This window comes from Somniosus microcephalus, chromosome 13, assembly GCF_052327205.1.
Source record: "Somniosus microcephalus isolate GS21.2 chromosome 13, FLI_Smic_1.0, whole genome shotgun sequence".
Classification (NCBI taxonomy): domain Eukaryota; kingdom Metazoa; phylum Chordata; class Chondrichthyes; order Squaliformes; family Somniosidae; genus Somniosus; species Somniosus microcephalus.
This window is the reverse complement of record NC_140999.1, coordinates 34870223-34893885: the sequence shown is the minus strand read 5'-3', so window position 1 is coordinate 34893885 and position 23663 is coordinate 34870223. Positions and strand designations below refer to the sequence as shown.

At 48.8% G+C, this 23663-nt stretch overlaps 1 protein-coding gene across 1 annotated transcript in view; it reads left to right on the top strand.

Annotated features, from left to right (window-relative positions):
* zap70 (zeta chain of T cell receptor associated protein kinase 70) overlaps positions 1–23663 on the top strand; it is a 148685-nt gene that overhangs the window by 87191 nt on the left and 37831 nt on the right. The window contains exons 3-4 of the mRNA XM_086004737.1: positions 9750–9910; positions 19111–19249. Coding sequence (XP_085860863.1) covers positions 9750–9910; positions 19111–19249 — 300 coding nt within the window. The remainder of the gene's footprint in view (positions 1–9749; positions 9911–19110; positions 19250–23663) is intronic.

The window sequence follows — 23663 nt, the reverse complement described above, 5'->3', positions numbered from 1 at the left end:
TCAGCTAGTGACCGAACCTCCTCTGCGCTCTGTGCAGCAGTCATGGTGGCCTGACTCGGCCTCCGGGGAGACGGCCCCCGAGCTTCCCTTCCCCCCCCTGCGTTGGTGCAGCCCGCTGCTTCCTGGAGCTGGTTCCTCATCAGAGGCACCCACCCCCCACTCCCCTCCAGGGAAGAACTATCCCCACTCTGCAGCTGGCGTGCCTCCCCTGAGGCTGGCATGGAAGGTCCGGCTTCCTCCAGCTGGTCGCCTCCGGACTCAGAGGGCCCGGCTCCCGATCTGGTGATGCAGTATCTGAAAGCAGGGAGGTTGAAGAGTGGCTTTAGCGAGAGGAGAGGTGGCAGCAAGGGATGCAAGATTGGTGCAATGCTATGACATGGGTCCACAGTGAAAAAGCATGCCGGTGGGGGGTCACAAGTGGAAGGACACAGATCAAAAAGGTCATAACCTTACCATCGCCGTGCACAATGGGGTCGGCTGCTCCAGTGGTGACAGGACCAGTCAGGCGGCCGCCAACAATCTGGTGCACTCGCTCCTCCAGGTCCGTCAGGTTCTGGAGGTTTGGAGGTCCTCCACCGGTCCGGAGCTGTTCTCGCCGGTTCCTTGCCAGCTTGGACTGCAGGAGAAAGGACAGGAAATGATGAGACATCATGGCCTCATCTGTCATGTCATGCCCCCCTTGGTGGAATAGCCCTGACATCATGGCCTTATCTGTCATGTCATGCCCCCCTTGGTGGAATAGCCCTGACATCATGGCGTCATCTGTCATGTCATGCCCCCCTTGGTGGAATAGCCCTGACATCATGGCCTCATCTGTCATGTCATGCCCCCCTTGGTGGAATAGCCCTGACATCATGGCCTCATCTGTCACGTCATGCCCCCCTTGGTGGAATAGCCTGACATCATGGCGTCAGCTGTTCCCAGAAAGGGCCATGGGTGCGTGCTGACAGATGGCCAGTGGGGCATGGCGCACCCATTGGCCATAAAGTCAGGTGCAGATGAAGGCATGAAGAGGACTGCAAAAACATCACTCATCCTGACGACCCGAGTGAGGTCGTTGAATTTCTTGCGGCACTGCAATGGAGTCCTGACCACCAGGCTGCTGGAGTTCACCCTCTGAGTGATGGCCCTCCATGCTCTGCAGTAATCCTGCTGACTAGGCCTCCTGCCATTGTCCACGTACAGGAACGCTCGACAGCGCTCCACTCCACCTACCAATGCATCCAATGCATCATCCGTGAAGTGCTCTGCTCTTTGCCTTGCCTTCTCCATCCTCAGAAAGTTTTTTGCGCCAAACAAAACACAGCGCCGAAATTCAGTTCTGCAGGGCGCAGAGTGTGGCTGCTGATCCTTCTGGACCCATCCCTTTAAGAGCTGGCCGGCTCCTGACTCTCTCGTGATCATCGATGATTGACTGCACCTGCGCTGCACCTGGCCGCCCCGATATTGAGTTGCGCCGCCATGTTAGCGCCCTAAGTCTACCGTGCAATGCCTGATTTAGCGCCGCGATCACCTTAGGGGCGCTACGACCCAATATCGCGCTAGGTGGCGCTAAATTGCGCCTGGCGCAAAACTTTGCGCAGCGCCAAGTCTAACGCCCCAAGCGGGGCTATACCCAATTTCTAGGCCTAATTAGTGTTTTGTAAAAAAAAATTCCAGGGTAATCTAATCAGAAGCATCTAATTTTACTAAAGTGGTTGGCTTTCCGTTTGTCAAGGTATACAGTACAGCCTCTTGATTTCAAGAGGGAAAGCAGAAGCATATCAGGTTACTCTGCAGTCAGACAACATTTTTCCATATCTTTCTCAATTATGTCAATTTTTGAATTTCCACTTCTAATTTCACCATGCGGTTTACCCCATCATTGTTACAGACCTCAATTCCATCAACTTGCTCATTTGCCTAAGCTAGTTCCTGTTCTGAAGTAATGATCATTGGTTTAAAATATCTGTAACTGACCAAACAGGTCAATTCAAGCAGATTTAGCCCCTTGTAGCTGTTAGAAGTGTCTGCAGATAACTTGCTGCAACGTGAAGAGGCAAGGGGAGGATGATAGGAGAAGGAGAGGACGGTGTCCCTGTTCACACCAATCCTGTGGGTTAGACTGGGTACAGAGGTAGAGCACAGATTCACCAGAGAGATACCAGGGCTTAAAGTGTGAAATTGTGAGGACAGATTGCATAAGCTTTGCTTGTATTCCCTTGAGTTTAGAAGATTAAGGAGTCTAATTGAGGTGTTTAAGAAGATAAATGGATTCCTCTGGTGGGGGAATCCAAAACAAGAAGGCATAATCTTAAAATTAGAGCCAGGGCATTTAGGAGTGAAATCAGGAAGCACTTTTTCACACAAATGGTAGTGGAAATATGGAACTCTCTTCCCCCAAAAGGCTGTGGATGCTGGGTCAATTGGAGCTTTCAAGACTGAGATCTATAGATTTTTGTTACAACTCACAGAGGCTCTCTCTTCCTGTATGACTTTGGGGGAAAAATTGAGTCGCACCCTCTTTGGGGCGCTAACTTCGCTGGGCGCTACTTTTAGCGCCCCCACGGCTGATTCTCCCAGGTAGCGCCCCGAGAGGGAGGAGGGGTGCTACTGGAAGCGCCCCGTGTCCCTCTTGGGGCGATGCGAGGCAATATCGCGGCGCATTGTGCCGCAGCGCCACGCTCTGCGGCATGTTGTGCCACGGTACTGCAGGCCTTCCTCCCCTTATTAAAGGGGAGGGGCCTGGCGCAGCGTGTCCCGGTGCCCAGTTGAGCCACCAGGGATCGGGAGTGTCGGCAAACGAGCCCAGCACTCAAGAGGAGTCCTGGGCTCACAGAGACCAACCGGCACCTTGCAGGGATGGGGGGGGGGAGCTATACCGGGGCCGGGAACAGCAACAGAGGCAGGTGCTGGCAGGCGGCCAGCAACAAAAGTAGCCGCCCGCCACCGCCCCTTTAACTAGCGCCGCCCTGGCCGCAGGTAGGCCCCCCCTGACCCCATTGGACATAGTGTCCGGCGGTAAGTCAGGGGGCGCTACCAAAGATCGCGGCCGGGGTGCGAGTGGGGCGCTGTGCACGGCGATGACGTCATTGCCAGCGGCGGGGTGCTAACGGTTACCGCCGCCGCTAACCTCCCGCTGAATTTCACGGGAGGCGTTGGCAGCGCCATGCCCGGGCGCTAGTTGCTTTGCTCACCGTTAGCGCCCTCTTAGGACGCTAACGAGAGGCGCAAAGCAACCAATTTTTTCCCCCTTTGTCCCTCTACCCCTGACAATTCACAGAAGCACACTTCCCCTCTACCTTTTAGTTCAGAGGCATTTTCCCCTCTACTCCCAGTTCAGAAGCACCCTCCCCCATCTAAACTCCCCCCCCCTTTCTAATTCACAGCAACATCCAACTTTCTTAATGATCTTTTCACCGCTAAGTCCCAGCCGCAGCTGCTACCCAACATTGTTCTTTCATCCTGGGAGCAGCCTCAGTGTTGCAGGTGTTGAATTCGTGATCTATCAGGAGCCCTGGGATTTCCACTTGCTGCATGAACTCTGCAATATTTTTGCTGTAACTATTCTGAAAATAAAATTCAGTTGTAGAAAGTAAATTAGTAAAGGAGGATCCATTGATGTTGTCCCCATTCCATCATTGAGGCACCCAGGTCCAGGCATTGAACTGATCAGCAGGAAGCAGTGTGCCAACCATCTCCCAGCCACATCCCTTGGTGCTGCTAATCAGCTGTGACTGGCTATACCCCTGAGTACATTGTTCATGGGCAAGGTTTCATATAATTTCCAAAGCTTACAGAGAGGGTCAGGCAGACCATCAAATTCCATGGACGCCTACAAGCTAGGAGCCCTACAGAGCTCCAAAATGGAATTTTGATTAAATTAAAGAAATTAAGGATCACATTTGCTGCTGAATGAATAAATAATTTTCTTTCAAACCTGTTCCAACAGAAATGTGTTTTTAATTTAAAGTAGATGTACAGGGGTGATTTCAGTGAGGAAATATTTACTGGCTGCCAGAACAGCCTACATCAATACTATTCATAGGGCCAAATTTCCTCAGCTGTTCCTCTGGACTTTCATAACTCTGCAAGGAGTCCAGTGAAACAAATCAGAAAAAGGCTGGGACTTGGATATGTCGGGTCTCGATCTGATTTGGGAATACCCACTTGGAAGCAGCCTGGACGTCCGCAGATGGCCCAAACATATATTTTTAAAGTTTTAACATCAGCTCCTTTACACAGTTAGCCAAATGGGGCGGTAAATGGGCCCAGGGTATTCCCCCGACCGATAATTGGCAGGCTCTGGAGTTTCTGTGGCTTTATGGAAAACCACCCATCTCTTCTAACTGAACGCAGAGGTTTTCCAGTATTCAACATTCAAAAACCTCATATTTATTGATAAAGAAGTTGGCTTCAAGTATATTTTGATAAAGGAAGTGGTGTTAATCTTTCTGTTGAGCACCAAGTTGCTTTAATGTGTTTTTCAATGTGTGGCCTCAGATTTCGTCCTGACCTGTGTTAGCTGTGGTTGTTCAATCTTATCATAGGCCCTGATTTTAACTGAGGGCAAGTTTTGGTGGGTGAGTTTTGATGTCAGTTTGAAACTCACCTACTGTAGCAAGAATGAGGCCAGGGTTTTTTTTAACTCCTGGGCTCTTTAAATGTCACCGGTCGACTTCCCATCCGTTTGGGGCAGGAAGTCAGTGGGAAGTGGTGCAAATTCATGTGGCCCAGAGGCCTCCCACCAAGCGCAGGTAAGTCAGCTGCTACTCCTGACCCCAAAAGCATATTTAAAAAAATAAATGAACTAACCTTTTGGGACCCTTTTGGCCCCATTCTGGTTGCTTAATAGATAGATCTGGCAGGAAACTCAGTGCATTTCTCATTTATGTCTACTAGTATTAAATGGCAATAACATCTTCAGGACCCGACATGCATATGCTAAAAAAAAGGCCCACCACCTTTGGGCAGGGGTCTTTGCCACTGTGGTGAAATTTCAGGCCGATCAGCACCCCGCGCGCGGCTCCAGCGCAGTTTAAGTGACCTGGAGGATTTTAATTGTTCACCTGTGCAGTTTCCAGGACCATTCAGCTCCAGACCTCATTACAGCCTTGGTCCAAACATGGACAAAAGAGCTGAATTCCAGAGGTGAGGTGAGAGTGACTGCCCTTGACATCAAGACAGCATTTGACCAAGTGTGGCATCAAGGAGCCCTTGTAAAATTTGAGTCAATGGGAATCAGGGGGAAACCTCTCCACTGGCTAGAATCATACCTAGCACAAAGGAAGATGGTTATGGTGGCTGGAGCTTTTCTAACATCTCTTCTGCATACTTGATTCAAAAAAACTCATTATTTGATATGTGATCATTCTTTTACCTCTTGCCTGCATCCTCTCTCTGGTTAACTTATAGGCTTGATTTTAACCTTAAATCAGGATAGGTTCTTTGTTTTATAGTTACTAGTTAAAGCATGCTTGGGTCTTGGGTGGCCACGGTCAGCTCTCTTGACACAAGCTTGGCCTAGATTTTAGCCCGGAAGCGAGTCCCGTGTGGGGGGGAGGTTGTTGTCAGGTTGGGAAACCCAGAAGAATGGGTTTCCTGAATGTCCTGCAGTTTTTAACTGCAGGGCTCCTTTAAATTTTTTCTGTTGGTTTCTGCCCTCAGGAAGCCTGATTGACAGGCTGGAGACCTTTCGGGCGGGAAGCCTGCTTCACAAGACCACAGCCTACGAGAGCAGTTAGATGTAGCGGAGGAGTGAGAGACATCGTGGGGGGGGTGGGGCTGCGGGGTGAGGAGGGGGAGGCTGTCCTGATCCGAAGGCCTGGGAAACCTGACCAACATGAGTTAAACATAGAGTAACTGTTAAAATGAAGGCAGGCAGCCTCATTATAATATTTAAATGGCCAACCCCCATCCTGCGAGCAGATTGGTCACCTGCCCCTCATCCCGCCACTGAATGTGGCTGGGATCGAGGCGGGTTGGGTTCCTGTTTCAGATTATTTGCATTTTAACCTCTGACATAACCCCAACCCACCCTTTTTTGGGAGTTAAGATTCAGCCCAAGATCATTGTTTATTCCCGTCTTGTTCTCATCCTCACTGAGACCTTTGTGTTATCTCCTACAGTTTACTCTTTCTTCTGTGATCATCGGGCTTTTAGAGCCCAGTCTTGGCATCATTGAACCATTACTTCTTAATTTATCTCATCTTCTGACCTATTCTTTTCAACCATGGTTGTGTTCTGCATTATGATCTGGGGCTTGGTCCTTTATCTAGGTTCCTTAAAAAAAGGAACCTACCATAGTCTTTAAGGCACAGTGGGGTAATTTTGGGCAAGAAATTCGTGGCCTTACTGCCACACCGTAGCGCCATTTAATGGCGCTAGAACAGCAGCCACCGCTCTTTCGGTAGCAACTGGTGGGTCCTGCTGGACAAAATGGCAGAGTTGTGACATAAATCGACGTGCAACGCTGACTTTACATCATAAGCGCAAACTTCGACCCCAGCGCTGAATTCAGCGCTGGATCCTAAGCAGGCCAGGTTAATCTGGCGTGCAAGCAGGCTGACAGTGGCAATGTTTGCAGCTCTTAAAGGGACACACACATCGTTGAGGTACATTTGGATTTAAGATTTTGGACTGGGTTTTTCTGATTTTATTGAAGTGGTGGCTTGCTGCTATAGATGTGAAAAGTTTTTTAAGTGTGTAGGGAGTGCTGCTGGATGCTTGCAAGGGCTCAGATGGTGCATGAAGGCCTTTGAGAAGACAGAACATGCTGCAAATACTCAGCAGGTCACACAACATCCATGAAGAGAAAAACAGAATTCACATCTCAGGTCAAGATGCTGCCTGAGCTGCTGAGCATTTCCAGCATTTTATGCTGTAATTTCATATTTACAGCATCTGCTTGCAGCGGGAAGAGGAAGACATAGAAGAGGAGGAAGCCACAGAGGAGGAATCAGATGGAAGAGTGCATCCCAGACTGCCCCTTTGTGGCTGGGATATCCAGGATGGAATAATCCGCCTCCGGTCGCAGTGACCACAACCCCAATTCCCCTTTCATCTGTTACTGACCATCACTGGGTCACGCTGCTGAAATAAAAGACACCACAAAACCAACTTTCCAATCCACCTATACATGTCTATCATCCAATATGACATCAAGAAATCAACTCATCACCCGTATGTATTCTCTTAGTGAGTGTCTTGTGTGTGCCTTTGCCGATCCTACTGATGTCACGCAGTGCTTCCCCAGTGCCTGCAGCATGGTTGGTGGAAGGCTGCTTACTTTCAGTGGGGGACACTGCAAATAGCCTTGCTGGTTGACCTTGAGGAACTGGTGCCTGGGAGTGTCAAATCAATCTTCTTCTTTAGTCTCCTCTCCCTCTTTTTGGTCACCCACTGGCTTGGCAGGCTGCATTTCTTGGGTGTCTGAAATGAGGAAGGCACAAGGGTGGAGTTGTGGTGATGGGAGGGCAGGAAAGCAAGAGGTGCATGCCAGAAGGAGGTTAATGTGTGAGGGTACTAGCATCTTTTATTATTTCAGCCCCGCTGCTGACCAAGGGCTCAGCCATGCCCCTGCCAAGAATGGCCTGCACTGCCTCCTCCAAGGGGGTGAGGTCAGGCTAGGAATGGGAGATGTGCCTCGTGATTGGTGCAGATTGTTGGTAGGTGAGTGATTGGGGGTGGGGGTTGTGCATTGAGTAGTGTGTGAGGCTCATGGTGTAGTTGGTAGGAGACGGCTTTTGAAGATGCATTCAGTGACCTTGACCAGTGGTCTGAGGTCATGAAGCTTCTTTGGGCACTGGAGCCAGGTGATGGTGGCGACACTGCTGGCAGTGACTGCCTCAGTGATGTACTCCCACATCATTCTTTCTGAAGGGCCTCCTGGCCCCTGTGGGTAGCGGACCTGTCTTGCAGTGTTGACCCCCCCTGCAAAAAGCTGGAATGCTGCGTGCGAGACCCTGGGTGCCCCTTCCCTGGCTTGCTGAGCCATTTGTATTAGTGCTGAGGCATTTTTCCCATTTTTTGTGGTTAGTAAGGGAATTCAGCTTTAAGAATTCAGAATTAAGAATTTTTGCATTGTTTTTGTGTGCATGGTCCCTTTAATTCTCAGGCATCTTCATTGCCCACAATTCCTTGCGAGTTCCACAGCCTCGCTTCCAGAGGCTGTGCGAGGCTCGAACACCGCACCTGCACACAAACTTCGGGTCGGAGGCCTCCAGTAGCGCCACCAGGACAGCGTTGCATGGTAGATAAGCGCTGCACCAACAATCTCCATCCCCCCCCACCCCACCCCCCCCGATGAATTTTGCTCCGTTAGCATTGCGGTCATTTTCAGCGACCGTTAACTCACTGGCAACTTTACTGGCTAAAACGAATTTCTTCCCCTTTGACTTTAGAAAAATGCGTGATATCGGCTCGGCCACCCGTTAAACACCTCTCCCAATTTTGATTTCCATTGAAAATCAGGAGAGGTGTTTAACGTGTGGCCAAGCCATAATTGCATGTTTTATACTATCGGCCAAAGTCAGAATTACCCCTAGTAAGTGCTTTAGATTCTGCTTGACACAATCCCGAAGCAGTGACCCAAGAGATACAGCGAGCAAAAACATAACTAGTGAAATCCAGTTTGAACATACCTTGAAGTATGACCATATTGCATAAAGACACTGCAAAAGCAGCAAATCAAAAAAAAATCATGCATCATGACCACATACTTCAAAAGGCAGCGTATAATATGCTTAAATAAGAAGTCCCGATGTATTCTATTGGAGTAGCTTGACTGATTTTGCTTTCTGATTATGTTTTACCTGCTTGTCTAGTCACTTTCTCTTTGCACAGTACTGACTGAGAAACATTCTTCTCTGAGTCAAAATCTAAATGTAATATTGGGATAAATTCTCCCAGTATGCTACTTTGCTTCATTAGTTTCAGAATGGCCTCCTTCTGTGCTGTAACCATGCTATGATTCTATGGTGGATAAGGGAAGCCTGGTTGATATTGCATATTTGAACTTTCAAAAAATGTTTGATAAAGTACCGCACAAAAAGCTGCTAAGCAAAATTACATCTTACGACATTGGTGGGCAGATGTTAACCTGGATAAAGAATTGGTTGTATTCATATGGATAGGTAGTTATTAATGGTAGACGTTCTACTCGGGTCTGTCACTAGTGGAATTCCACAGGGATCGGTGTTAGGGCTATTGCCCTTTCACATCTTTATTCATGATCTAGATGAAGGCATTGGAGGAACAATCTTCAATTTTGTGGATGATATAAAGATATGTGTGTGTGTGAGGACCTTGGATGAGAAAAATAGGTTGCAGGGGGATTTGGATGCAATGGGAGAATGGTGTTTGTCTTGTAGTCATCTTAATATAGACAAGTGCAGAATTTAGACAGGGGCAATCTCAAACATGAATAGTCCATGCAGGGTTGCATGCTTAAAACAGCTAAATGGGAAAAGGAGCTGGGGGTTATAGTTTGAGTCATGAAAGGAAGCAGCACTTTCAAGGAGTGCTTGCAATGTGCTTGAGTATGTGCGTGTGCGTGTGTGTGAGTAGAGGAGAAGACATTTCTACTATAGAGGTAATCCTGCCATCTAAGAAAGTGGAAAGTAAACATTTGAGATCAAGTATAATGTATATATATTCAGGCCTTTCCTCATTAAATGCTATGGGTTTATCCATTAATTGACAGAGTTTTACAAGTTTGCTGCTAGTGTGGGATTGAATTTTATGTGGTTGTATTTTATTTTCCTTTGCAGGGTGAGGCATTGGAGCAAGCAATTATCAGTCAAGCTCCACAGTTACAGAAACTGATTGCAACCACTGCACACGAGAAAATGGCCTGGTACCATGGTCCCATATTACGCGAAGAGGCAGAGCGTCGACTATACTCTGGTGCACAGCCAGATGGGAAATATCTGTAAGTTTTGGCATTTTTTTCCTTATATATTTATGGAGGAGTGCACATATGCTTTAAATAACAGGATTCAATATGTGATGGGTTAGATTATGGGGACCAGTGCGATCAATGTTGCTGTAGCTCTTGACCCCTCTGCACCACCTCAAACACCAGAATGGAACTGAAAGCCCATGCTGCCACCAAAGTGTCATCAAGCGCCCGATTGGCACGCTGATCAGTACAGTGCTTCTGATATCTGGACATATCAGATGGAAGTATGCCAAAGTCTCATGTGCTGCATGCTGCACAACCTGGCCCTCAATGGAGACATGGACCTGGAGGAACCACAGTAGGAGTCCTTAGAAGAGGAAATGGAGGACAGCCATGAAGAGCCAAAGAGGCAGTGCAACCAACACCTGTTGCAAGCCCCCGATACTGTCTATGTACCCTCTTCATTGCTGCCAATGCTATAGGTCCTGAAAAAGGTATGCATACAATAAGAGCCACAGCTCATGCTGGGGCATAGCCACTGTGCTCAAATGAGGCTGCAAATGCAAAACAGGTGCTGATAGTCACTTCCAGCATACAGCACGCCAAGGGTGCATGGATGCACCATGCAGAACATTGGGGCAGGTATCTCCAAGCTTTGTCAGGTCAGATGGTGAAACAAGAAGGAAGCCAGGAGGGAACTTTGTGAGGTTTAACTTTAAAGAATGGGGAAGATTACAGTAAATATTCCAACGTTCTTCCTCATTCGTTGAACTTCCACAAAGTAGAAAATTGCCAGTGGGGTTGTTGGCTTCAGCTTGTAATGGTGAATCAGAGCAGAGCCAGCAAAAGTGCAATGTCAGGACCCTCCAAGAGCTGCTTAGAGATGGTACACACCTTTTCAAAGAGGAGATGATGCCAGCAATTGGGAAAAGCTGCAATTAATATCCCCCAAACATGTAAGACATGGGAGTGGAGCATAGGAAGACTTACTTACAGATGCCTTTGTGGAGTGTGGGGAGACAAAAGTGGAAAAATGATTGAATGAAAAGAAGGTATAAAGAGGCAACAGCAAAGAAAAAGGGAAATGAAGAAAGTAACCATAATCCATAGGTAGAAGGAGTCCAAGCTGGGAGGAACTGAAAGAAGAACACAATAACCAATATTGAATGTTTGAGAGAAGAAATTCGAGAGATTCTATCTAAAACACTGAGGGGGAGAAATTCAGTAGTGCCTCATTTGGGGCGCAATTATCGGCCGTGCGCAAAGATTAGCGCCTGGCACTAATTATCGCCTCTGACTTCAAACTTGGCTTTTCTCTCCCCTGGAGGCGATTGGAGCGCTAAATCAGGCGCTACACACCTGTCTTAAGGCGCTAACGCCGAGGAGCGAGGCGCTACCTCAGAGCACTGGCGAAGCTCATGTGATGTCAGTCAGCAATGGAACACAGACATACTGGCGCCAGCCAGTTCTTAAAAGGGAGGATCGATCTTGCTCTCCAACCACACCCACACATCTTGGCCTGGAGAGACCTGTACATCAAATCCGCTGGAAAGAACAATGGAGAAGCCATGGGAAAGAGCTCAGAGTGCAGCCCCCATATTCTCTTCTAAATTGATGCAAGGAAGATCAAATCAGAAAGAACCTGCAAAGTGCTGCTCAGTACCCAAAACTCCTCAACACAGCTTTGAATATCTCCTACAGTCTCTCTCTCTCACTCAGAATGCGTGGTGCAAAATTTTCGCCAACAAAAAAAGGCAGGAGGCGGTCGCCTTTAAATAGCGCTCCCCCAGTCCCTTCCCGACTGATAAACGCTCCCTTCAACCTGTCGTTGCTAGCGGCAGGCGGTAAGACAGGGGGCGCCACTCAATATCCGGTCTGGGGCGCTACCGGGGCATTGCACTCTCGACTGACATCACGATCTGCCGGCGCAGGAGATCGTGGAGGCAGTGTTTTGCGCTGCCGCAAAATGTCGAGTTAATTTCATGAGCGGTGGAAACATTGCCGTGCACGGGCGCTAGTTGCTTTGCGCCCCATTAGCGCCCTCTTAAGGTGCTAATGGGAGGCGCAAACCAACCGAATTTTTACCCCTGAGAATCGGAGTGAAACATTGGCCGCGAATTTAATAGAGCTCAGAGGGCGGGTTTGGAGGCGGGTCGGTAGCGAAAATCGGAAAAATTGGCGGCGGGCTGCGAACCCGCCTCCATCCCGCCTCCACGTGACTTTGGCCAGCGGCTCACGACAGGACCCAACACCAAACGGCGGGAGAGGCTCTTAAGGCAGTTAACAGCTTGTTAACTGTTAACTGCCTGGATAATCCTATTTTAACCGCCTGTCCAGATTTTGCAGCTTTTTCTGCGTGCTGCCCGCCTTCAGAAAAATACGCCAGCTGAATCGAGCCGGGTTGAGCGAGGATCTGAATTGTTGGCAGCTGCTCGATCAGCTTAAAAGCGTTCCTGCAATCTCTCATTCTTTCACATGCCACAACTTAGTTCTTTGAGGTTTGGGAGACATTTTGCAGCTCTACTATTATTATGAGTGTTGAGGCTGAAATCCATCTGCAGTGTGAGCTCCTTGGAATACCCTCTGGCCACTTTGCCTGAGCGCAAACAACTTCCATTCCTTGACTGAGATATATACCAGCGGTATGGGAACCATTTATATCCTCTCATCCTGGTCGTCAGATTTGGAGGAAGAGCAGCTGCGGCAGCAATGCAACAAGGCACAGCAGCAGCACCAAGAGCAGGAGTGCCAACCTTCTCCTCACCCACCTGATGATACACAGGGCAGAGGGCGTCAGCGCAGGCCGGCACCTCTCCGTAGGAGATACCCCCAACACCGGGTTTACAGGCAGAGGATGAGCTTCCTCAACATGGGTGAGCAGCAGTGCCAAAGGAGGCTGAGAGTTTCGCGAGACGTAGTCGCTGACATCTGCGCAATGCTGCACCAACACCTGGAGCCCAGAGGAGCGTGTGGACACTCCTTACCAGTGGCTGTCAAAGTCACCACTGCACTCAACTTCTTTGCTTCGGGCTTCTTCCAGGGATCATCAGCAAACATCAGTGGCATCTTCCAATCGGCCGCACACACTTGCATCATGCAGGTTACCAATGCCCTCTTTGCAAAGTCGCACAATTACATCCACTTCTCCACGGATGAAGCAACTGTGACGGCACATGCGGTTGTCTTTGCAATGTGGTACACTTCCCAAGGGTGCAGGGCGTCATAGACTGCACACATGTGGCCATTAGGGCACCCCATCTCAATCCAGCTGTATTTATGAACCGCAAGGGATTCCACTCCCTTAACGTCCAGTTGCTGTGTAACTACAGGAAGATCATCAAGCATGTTTGCGCAAAATACCCTGGCAGTTGCCATGACTCCTTCATCCTGCGGCAGTCTACTGTGCCTCAGTTCTTCAATCCACCAACGCAACTTTCCGGATGGCTACTTGGCGACAAGAGCTATCCCCTGAAAAAGTGGCTCATGACACCGATGAGGAGGCCATCAAACGAGGCTGAGGAGCGGTACAATGTGAGCCACATTTCCACCAGAAGCATCATAGAGCAAACCATCGGCTTGCTCAAAAAGTGATTCCGATGCCTCGACAAATCTGATGGAGCCCTGCAGTATGCACCAGCCAGGGTGTCCAGAATCATTGTCGTCTGCTGTGCCCTGCACAACATCGCACGGCAGCGTGGCTTGGCGCTGCCTGAGGAACAAGTGGCTCAGCGCAGAGCCTCCTCCTCCACAGAAGAGGAGGACGAGGAGGAGGATGAGGTCGAGGAGGAGGAGGAGGCATGCCTTGCGGGGCCGGATGTGGCCAATGCAGCAGCACATGACCACATTGCTGGCTGTCAGGCAAGGGATGCACTCATCCATGCCAGATTCGTGTAAGCTTACGCTTCAACCACAGGTGGCTGGCGGATGGTTATGAATGTGTGGATGACTTTCTTAACACACCATACATCATCTCTCCAATAAACTTGCTTTCCTATCACTCTCACCACCATCATTACAAATGCAAGTCGCCCTGAGCCCTGACTGTGCAACTTCCATTTCTCAGAACACATAGGCCAAAACTTCAAGGGGGAAGAATTTGGTTGGTTAGTGCCTCCCGTTAGTGCCTCCGGGGGGGGGGCTAATGGGGCACTAGGAACTTAGTGCCCAAGCGCAGCAATTTTAGCGCCGCTCGCGAAATTGACCAGTCGTTTTGCGGCGGCGCTAAACACTACCACCACGATCTCCTGCGCCTGTAGTTTGTGATGTCAGTCAAGCGTGTAACGCCCCAGTAGCGCCCCCTGCCTTCGCGCCTGCCGCTAGGAACGACTGATAGAGGGGAACGTTTTCAAGTCAGGAAGGGGCTGGGGGAGCATTATTTAAAGGTGGGCGATTCCTGCCTTTTCTTGTTTTTTTTGGTTTTAACGCTGTCCTAAGGAGTTTTGGCCCTCAGCACCACTTTTGAGGTTCCTAATCACCGAGCTCTTTCCCTGGGCCTTTCCATTAGTGCTTCCAACACAATTGCTTTTGAGGTCTCTCCAGGCCGAGATTCAAGGCTGCAATGAGCAGGGAGTGGCTGGCTAGCAAGATGGCCCCTCCCCTTTAAGAACTGGAAGGTGCCAGTCTGTCTGGCTTCCATGGTAACGGACATCGCCTGAGCTTCGGTAGCGTTCTGAGGTAGCGCCTCGCTCCCTGATGCTTGCGCCTTAAGAGAAGTGTGTAGCGCCTGATTTAGCGCTCAAATCACCTGCAGGGGCGATGGAGGCGAATTTTGCAGCCGGAGGCGATAATTAGCGCCTGCCGCTAAACTTTGCGCCCAGCCGATATTAGCGCCCCAAATTGGGCGATACCGAATTTTTCCCTCAACTCTTTCCCATCACTTTTGTTTAATCACATCATAATAAGGATGGCAATCCATACTTTCCTACACAACAAAATACCCAAGTGACTACCCTTGTGACTATTTGTGTGTTAGCTTCCTCTTACACATGCTTCTACGTGGTGCTTCCCCTGTGGCTTCAGCAGAGGTAGAGACACCTTGCTCACTTTGATGCTGCGCCTGCTTAAATGCCTTTGGCGGGCGTCCTCTGGGTTTGGGAACCTGGGAGGGCTCCTCCACAGTCTGCTCTTCATGCCACTGTGCAGGGGCTGAGACGGTCATCTCAGTTGGGTGAGGAATCTGGGGCTCTGACCGAGGGCTCTGCAGTGGCATGGTCGTGTGAGCGCTTGGAGAGGAGACCACACTTCCTTGTTGTCGGCCACCAACATCCCTCTCATGGGTTACCCACACTTCAGTGCTAGCAAGCGGCTGGAGAGCACCTTGCTGCACATCAGTAGGGCCATGAGGACCCGTCTCTGTACTGACAATCCTCATAACGAGGACGTCCATGTACTTCTGGTGTCTCTCCTCAATAGATGCCCATCTATGCTCCATAGCAGACAATCTATTTAGAAAAGCCACCATGTTCTCCTGAGTCTGGTGACTTATGTTCTCCATGGAGGTTGCCACCTTCTCCATGGCACGTTCATGTGCCATTACCTCCACAAAGGCAGTGCTCATGTTGGAGATGGACTCCTCCATTCTCTCCACACTCACAGTTACCCTGGATGCAAACCATGTCAGAGACTCCTGCACTTGTTCCTGGAGTTCCAGCACTGCTCTCTTTCTGGATGGCCCCAGAGGCACAGTGTCTACATGCAGCTGAGCAGAGCTAGGAGCATCCTGTGACCTCCGACGAGGATGCTCACTTGTAAGCTGTGATACACCAGATGACAACACTACTCTATGGCGCGTGGTTGACACGGCCCTCGACCGTATCCGTTCTATCTCCCACACTTCTGCCCTCACCCCTGCCCCTCCCTCCCGGAACCACGATAGGGTTCCCCTTGTCCTCACCTTTCACCCCACCAGCCTCCACATTCAACGGATCATCCTCCGGCATTTCCGCTACCTCCAAAGTGATCCCACCACCAAACGTATCTTCCCCTCCCCTCCCCTTTCAGCATTCCGTAGGGACCGCTCCCTCTGAGACACCCCAGTCCACTCCTCTATCACCCCAAACAGCCCTTCCCCTTCGCCTGGCACCTTCCCGTGCAAGCGGAGGAGATGTAACACCTGCCCCTATACCTCCCCCCTTCCCACTGTCCAGGGCCCCAAACACCCCTTCCAGGTGAAACAGCGATTTACTTGTACTTCTCGCAATCTAGTATACTGTATGCGCTGCTCACGATGCGGTCTCCTCTACATTGGGGAGACCAAACGCAGATTGGGTGACCACTTTGCGGAACACCTCCGTTCAGTCCATAAGGGTGACCCCGAGCTTCCGGTCGCCTGTCATTTTAATTCACCACTCCATTCCCACTCGGACCTCACCGTCCTTGGCCTCTTGTATTGTTCCACGGAAGCTCAACGTAAACTCGAGGAACAGCACCTCATCTTCCGATTAGGCACTCTACAGTCTTCCGGACTCAATATCGAGTTCAACAATTTCAGATCATAACTTCGGCCCCTATTACATTTTTTCTTGTAATTTTTCCACTCTTTCCCCCCCCCCCTTTCCTTTTGTTTCTCTCTCACACCTGGCAGCTATCTCTTGCCCTGCCAGTACACTTCACACCTAATCTCAGCCTATTACCATCTCGTCTAGCTTCTAACACCTTTTATTGTCTCTTTTACTACTTTTGTTTCTTTTACTTCTTTTGTCCAATCGCAGCCCTGCCTTCGATCTATTTTCTTTTCTTTCCAGTTTTGAAGAAGGGTTCGACCCGAAACGTCAACTCAAATTTCTCTCCACGGATGTTGCCTGACCTGCTAGTTTTTCCAGCATTTTCTGTTGTTATTTCGGATTTCCAACATCTGCAGTATTTTGCTATCGTCTATGTCGTGAAGGCCCCGCCAAGGTGTGCGTATCTGCGCTGGTGCTGGGTGTGCTGAGTCCTGGTGACGCTGCTCCCTCAGAGGCTGCAGGTTCATCTGAGGAGTCGTCCGACTCTTCCTCATGGACAGTGGGGAGGGGGGCTCTCGATGGTCCTGTGGGAGAGTAAAAGCATGAGTTATACATCTGATTTTTAAGTAGCAGACACATCCTATTGTGCAGATGATCAAAAGTCAATCTCTATGTACATCATATCCCATTGCAGTCAATCATGAAATCTAATTGCGAGGGTTGAAAATCTATTCTGTCAACAGCTTCGTCTAGTGCGCCCGTCTCTCCATCCCCCACTGCGCAGCCTCCTCAGCACTTGTCAATGTCGACAGGGATGGTGGGCCTCCTCCTGTCGACGCTCTCTCCCTCTTGTTGTGGGCTATATTTTCCTGCAAGGAGGGACACAAGTGCAGTTTCAGCGAGAGTGATGGAGTGACTGTGAAAAATCCATAACATAGCAGCTTAGAGGGAGACCAAGAGGAAGCTGCCTCCCTGTGCATTGTTAGTTGTTGTCATTGCATAACAGTGAGAGCGAGTGTGAGGGGTGCATAGTAGGATGGTGAAGTGATTCAGTAGAGAGAGAGAGATGGATAGGGTACAAGGGAAGTAAGGGTAAGGTGGGATGTGGAGGAGCAGGCTGACAATGCAGAGTGCTGGTGATGAGAAGAGAAGGGAAGCAGATTGAAGCTAAGTGTAATGTGATACTCACTTTTGATGATCGCAGAAGGTCATTAAACCGTTTCCGGCACTGGACCCAGGTGCGTGAACATAAGGACCTTGCGCTGAACTCCTCAGTAATCTGGCCAGGCTGCCTTTGTTTGCTGAGGAGGCTTCCTCCGGCCATCGGGAGGGAACAGAATCTCCCTACGCCCTCTTACTCCCTACCACAAGAGCTTGGAGGGAATCCTCATTAAACCATGGAGCAGCCTTGGCTTTGGCAGCACTCATTGTAGCCTGGGCCCATTGAAACACAAGCAGAAATGAGAAATGAGAAACTGAGGCTACATGGGCCCCTTAAAAACAACTGCAGCAATGACATAATCAATGGACAGCAACAGACCCGCTCCCACTCATTGGGCCGGGCAGCGTGCACAGCAGGCCTAATGAGGCTTAAACTAAAATCGTAAACCGGGAGCGGTTGAAATCAGCAGCAGGACCGGAACTTGCCCACCAGGCAACCTGACTCCAACCCGCCTCCTCCATTAATTTCACAGCTATTGAATGTGCCCGTCATCCAGGTGTTGAGAGATCCAACGCATCATCCAGATATTGAGAGATCCGGCCTAGATTGATGTTACGCAGTTTACACTCTTCCATAATGTTACGATAAACTAGTATCCTATGCACATCATTAGACACCAGGCACTGATAGCTGGCATCCTAGGAAGGCAGAGAAAATAGCAGAGAGACAATAGCAGAGAGAAAATAGCAGAGACTCTGACCACAATCTTTGAAACATCCTTAGTTACAGAAGTCATCTCTGAGGATCGGAGGGTTTCCAATATAGTAGCACTGCTCAACGTATGAGAAAGGGATAAGCCAGGTAACTATAGACTAGCCATCCTTACGTCAGTATCTAGAAGCCATAATATGAGATAAAATTAATACTCACATAGAAAGATAAAGGCCAGTAAAGGACAACCAATACGGATTTGTAAAAGGAAAACCAAATCTGCCAAATCTAGCAGATTTCTTTGGGGGAATAATGAAGTAGATTGATAAAAGAAATGAGGTGAATATTGCCTATATGGATTTTCATACGGCATTTAATAAGGTGATAGATAAGAGGCTTGTGTAATAAAATTAAGGCATATGGTATTAAAGGGAATATCCCTGTCTCCAAAAAAACAGCATGACACGTGCTGGTCTGAATCGAAGACAGGGGGGGAGTTTAAGGACTGGCGCAGTATGAAGGTCTCATGATTACTGCCAGGAAACTGGGTAAGACCCACGTTATTCGCTGTCTGTGGCCACAGGCCAGTTGTTGTAAAACATGGCTGGTTCTTGAAGGAGATAAAACAGGGCAACATTTGTGCAGTCAATTACACTCGGGGAAATCCAACGATGTGGGCAAGTTCGGGTACTCTCTCCTCCTAATCAGCAGTTTGCATTGAGAAGGCGATGTTAATTCAGAAGGTAATGTGTCATTTCAGGGGCCCTTTTAATTCCAACACTAGATGAGGTACCCAGTTTTCTAATAACCAACGATATCATGGGTAATGAGTTTTTCTGGCGTGTTTTTGCTCTTGCACACAAATTTTAATTAACGGTTTAATTCATTTCTCACATTTTCTTCTTATGTTCTAGAGTCAGGCAACGCAAAGAACCAGGAACGTACGCTCTTTCAATGCTCTACGGAAAATCCGCCTACCATTACCGAATAGACTTCGACAAATCTGGAAAGTTCTCCATCCCTGCGGGATCAAAGTTTGATACACTTTGGCAGGTATATAATAATTGCTCTGAAATCATAATTTTTCAAAGATTATATATTGTTACAAATTAGAATAGTTAGAATGCTGCATTGCAGTACCTGTAACCTACAATAAGCCTGCCATTTGTTATTTAATACAATAAAGCTCACACTGAATGCATGGGTGGATGAGCATGCTCTATTGAGCCGATTTGCAACTCGTGCATATACATCCTTAAAAGCAATGAGGTACTCCATGGGCTAAATCTTAACCCCCAAAAACAGGTGGGTTGGGGTCAGGCGAGATGTTAAAACTTTAAAAATCTTGAACTCGCCTCCATTTAATGGAGGTGGGACAAGGGGCGGACAGCCAATCTGCTCCCAGGAGGCGGGTTTGCCAATTAAATACAATGGGCCAGAAATTCGTGTCCAAATGCGTGAGTACGGTCTGGGTACTCACGCATCTGGCCGGTGGAAATGCCGGCGTTCAGCATGCACAGCGCATGCGGGGAACGCCGGCATTTCCAGTCCTCTGAACGAAGGGGTTCAGAGGCACAGCGCGTGCGGCTGCACAGGCAGCGCTTGCGCAGTGAACTTCGTCGATTTCATTCATGGATTCAGTGAGGGTAAGTCCTTACAAGTTACACTTGAAAAAAGCATGTGTAAAGTTGTTCCAAGGCTGCGGAGGAAGATATATTTTATCGTGGAGCTTCTGAAAGGCAATATTTTTGTTTGGGAAAGGGAGGAAAGTTATTTTAAGAAATGATGAGGTAAGTTTTAAAGTTTAATTTTTTTTTTTTTTAAACGGGTTTTCAGAACGGTAGGTAGGAGGAGCAATTGTGGCTGTGTGAATGGAATGTGAAAATGAGTGTTCTAAAATGAGTAATGTAACATTTCCAGCACTTTTAAGAAAGAAACTTTTCATCAGTAATAAGTAATTATGTATGTATGTCCGCATATATTCCTTTACGTATATGTATGTATGTTTTATATTCCTTTACTTATGTGTATGAATGTATGTTTTTAATTATGATTTTCCAATAAGTTACTTTCTCTGAAAGTCATAATTAAATAATACATTCATACACATAAGTAAAGGAATATATACATAACACGCAAAGGAATATATACAGACATACATACTTTCAGAAGCTCCACGATAAGAAATATCTTCCTCCGCAGCCTCTGGAGCAACTGTACCCATGCTTTTTTCATGTGTAAGTTGTAAGGACTTGACCTCACTGAAAGCATGAATGAAAGCGGTGAATTTTACTGCGCACGCGCTGCCTGTGCAGTTGCACGCGTTCTGCCTCTGAACCCCTTCGTTCAGAGGACAGGAAATGCCAGTTTTCCCCACATGCACTGTGCATGCTGAAAACCGGCATTTCCTCCGGCCAGACGCGTAAGTACCCCGACCGTACTCGCGCATTTGGAAGGGAATTACTGGGCCAACATTTTACATGTCAATAAAATGAAAAATTTAACAATTGCACGATTTGCCCCCTCGCATCTGCGACTGAGGGTCCAAGGAGGTGCATTGCGCAAGAGGTCATCGTCGCACGTATCCTTACACTGTTCCCTTTCGGGAACTGTATGAAGTGGTGGAAGGATTTATGGCCATGATTAACGCTCATTCCGTGACCGTAACCATCTTTGAACCAGCCATTAGGATGGTTAGTCCTATGGCGTGAGGGTTTTATGGGCTCCCACAACCCATCTGAGGGGGGGGGGGCACCCACACCCACGGACGCAAGTATCCCGCTGGATGTCCACCCAGAATTTATAGTTGGAGCTCCGACTCCACTTGCCGGGACTGTCTGGAGTGGGGTTCGAAACCCTACTCCTTCTGGCCCAGCGGCAGGGATGCTTACTGCTACGCAAAAGGCCCACTCCGCACAAAAGGTGACACCCATACGTTTCCTGCGCCTTTTCCCTCCCCGTGACTGGAGCCCTATGCTGCCACTTGAAAGACCAAGCTATCATCTGCCCTTTTTGCGGCGCCTTTGACTTCTCATTACCAATGATGAGCAGGCGCTGCGCCTCCACCTCCTTGAGGAGATTGCTGAGGTCATCATCAGTTCAATTGTGAGTTCTTTTAATGCCGTGAATTGTGCTCATTCCAGCCATTTCACTTTGCTAATCGGATTGGGCCTTTGGCATAGTGGTAGGATCCCCGCCGCTGGGCCAGATCAGGGTAGGGTTTCGAACCCCGCTCCAGACAGTCCCGGCAAGTGGAGTCGGAGCTCCGGCTCTAAATTCTGGGTTGACATCCAGTGGGATATTTGCGTCCGTGGGTGTGGGTGGCCCCCCCTCCTTGTATAGCTTGTGGGAGCCCGTAAAACCCTCCCGCCATAGGACTAACCGCCCTAATGGCTGGTTCAAAGATGGTTACGGTCACGGAATGAGCGTTAATCATGGCCATAAATCCTTCCACCACTTCATACAGTTCCCCAAAGGGAACAGTGTGAAGACACGTATGACGACGACATTGCTAAATAAATAAATGGAATTAAAAAAATTCTTTTAGGGCTTTTAAAAGTATTTAAATTGCTTTAATTCTGTTTAAAACTACTTCAGATTCTTCAAAATAATGTAAACGTTTTTAAAAGTTTATAAAAGTTACCAAAATCTTCAAAAAACTTCCAAAAACCTATTTAAACTGCTGCTTTGCATGTAAAAATGCTTAGCAGCTTGGCAGAAACATTGGGGGCGTGTCCTGTTAAACTGAGACCTCAAGGGGCGGTCTCAGTTGCACAGCGCGCTCCAGGCTTCGCGCTGGCTGCACTCCTGGGCGGCGTGACGTCATACGCTGCCCGGGATTCTTCTTTTTCAAAATCGAATTCCAGGCGTCCCTGGAGGTCAACGGCCAGCGCGTCGGGTAAGTGCAGATCAGGGGCTTGCACGCGCGGCAAGCCCCCGATCTGAATTCCTGGCCCTTTAATGAGTCTGTCAGCCTCTGATTTAACCTGCTTTGCAGGTTTCAATCTGGCTGGCCGGGTTTCCCAGGCCTCGGGAAACCCAGCAACTGAAGGGAGGCGAGGACAGCTTTAGGGAAAAGGTAACTGCTTCCCCCCGGCCGACCGAGCCCCATACCATTAGACCCATGCTGACTATACACCTCCCCCTGGGTCGGGGATCTGACCCCCGCCCCACCCATGCTCCCACTAGCAGCAACAGGTGACTTACCTGTGGCTGGGGCCTCCTCCGTCTCTGTATAAACTTGTCCTTTTCACTGGAGCTCTGCTAAGTTGCCGGTGCTTGTATTATTTAGTGGCTCTTTCTAATGATATTTACTGGGCTCTGATCATACTGCATCTCAGTTTGCAGCCTGTCTTTGCAGACTGAGACTATCAGAGGGCTAAATTCGGTTGATTTGTGCCTCCTGTTAATGGGGCGCAAATCAAGTAGCACCTAGGTGCGGCATCACTAATGCTTCCCGCGAAATTCAGCTAATCCCGCTTGCGCCCTGGCTGTAATATTGGGTGGTGCCCCCCCAACTTACTGCCAGACGCTACGTCTGCTGGGGTCAGGGGGGCCTACCTATGGCCGGGGTGGCGCTAGTTAAAGGGGAGGTGGCGGGCGGCCATTTTTGTTGCTGGCCACCTGCCAGCACCTGCCCCCGTTGCCGTCCCCGGCCCCCGTGAAGGCCCCACCGTGCTACCCAATTTTTACCCCTCAGTCTTTTGGATGCTTGACAAAAACTTCCTTTTGTTGACCATAGAAGATTAGGGGACAGAAGGAAGCCATTTGGCCCATTGCATCTGTCCCAGCTCTTTGCTGGAGCATTCTAAAGCTATTGCCAATGTCCAGCTCTCTCCCCATAGCCATGTGATTCATCTGCTTCAAATATTTTTCCACTTTTTTCTTAAAAGATGCAATGATCTCTGTCTGAACTTCTCAACTGTGGTAAAGCATTCAAACAATCCTATACAGCGGTACCTAAAAGCTGCGTTGAGGTCCAATAGTCGGTAGAGGACCATGATTTAAATATTGTAGTAAGGCTCCCATCTGTTTTGGGCACAAACGCTGGCCATCCATTTCGAGGCCCCCTTGAAGATCGAGTCAGCCGGACCTTTGGTGGCCAGTGGGAGGTTGTTTTTTTAAAAAATTTCCGTCTGACATTTTCAGCATGACTGGGGTGGTAGGCAGATGGAAATCGCCCCCCCACTCATCGTAAACAGAGTCACAGGAGGTTTTTTTTAATTGAATATTAGGATTATATAATCACGCCAATCATTTTGAAATCAAACAAGATTTACGTTGCTCAAAACACAGAGACAATCAAAACTGCCTAAAAGCTATTCTAGGGTTATTTAAAGAAGTAAATTCCATAGCTTCAGAACTCTGTGTAAAGATGTTTCTTCTGCCCTCTGTTGTAACTCCCTTACTTTTAATCTTGTTTCTATGGTCCCCGTTCTTGATCCCTTGACTACTGGAAACAGTTTGC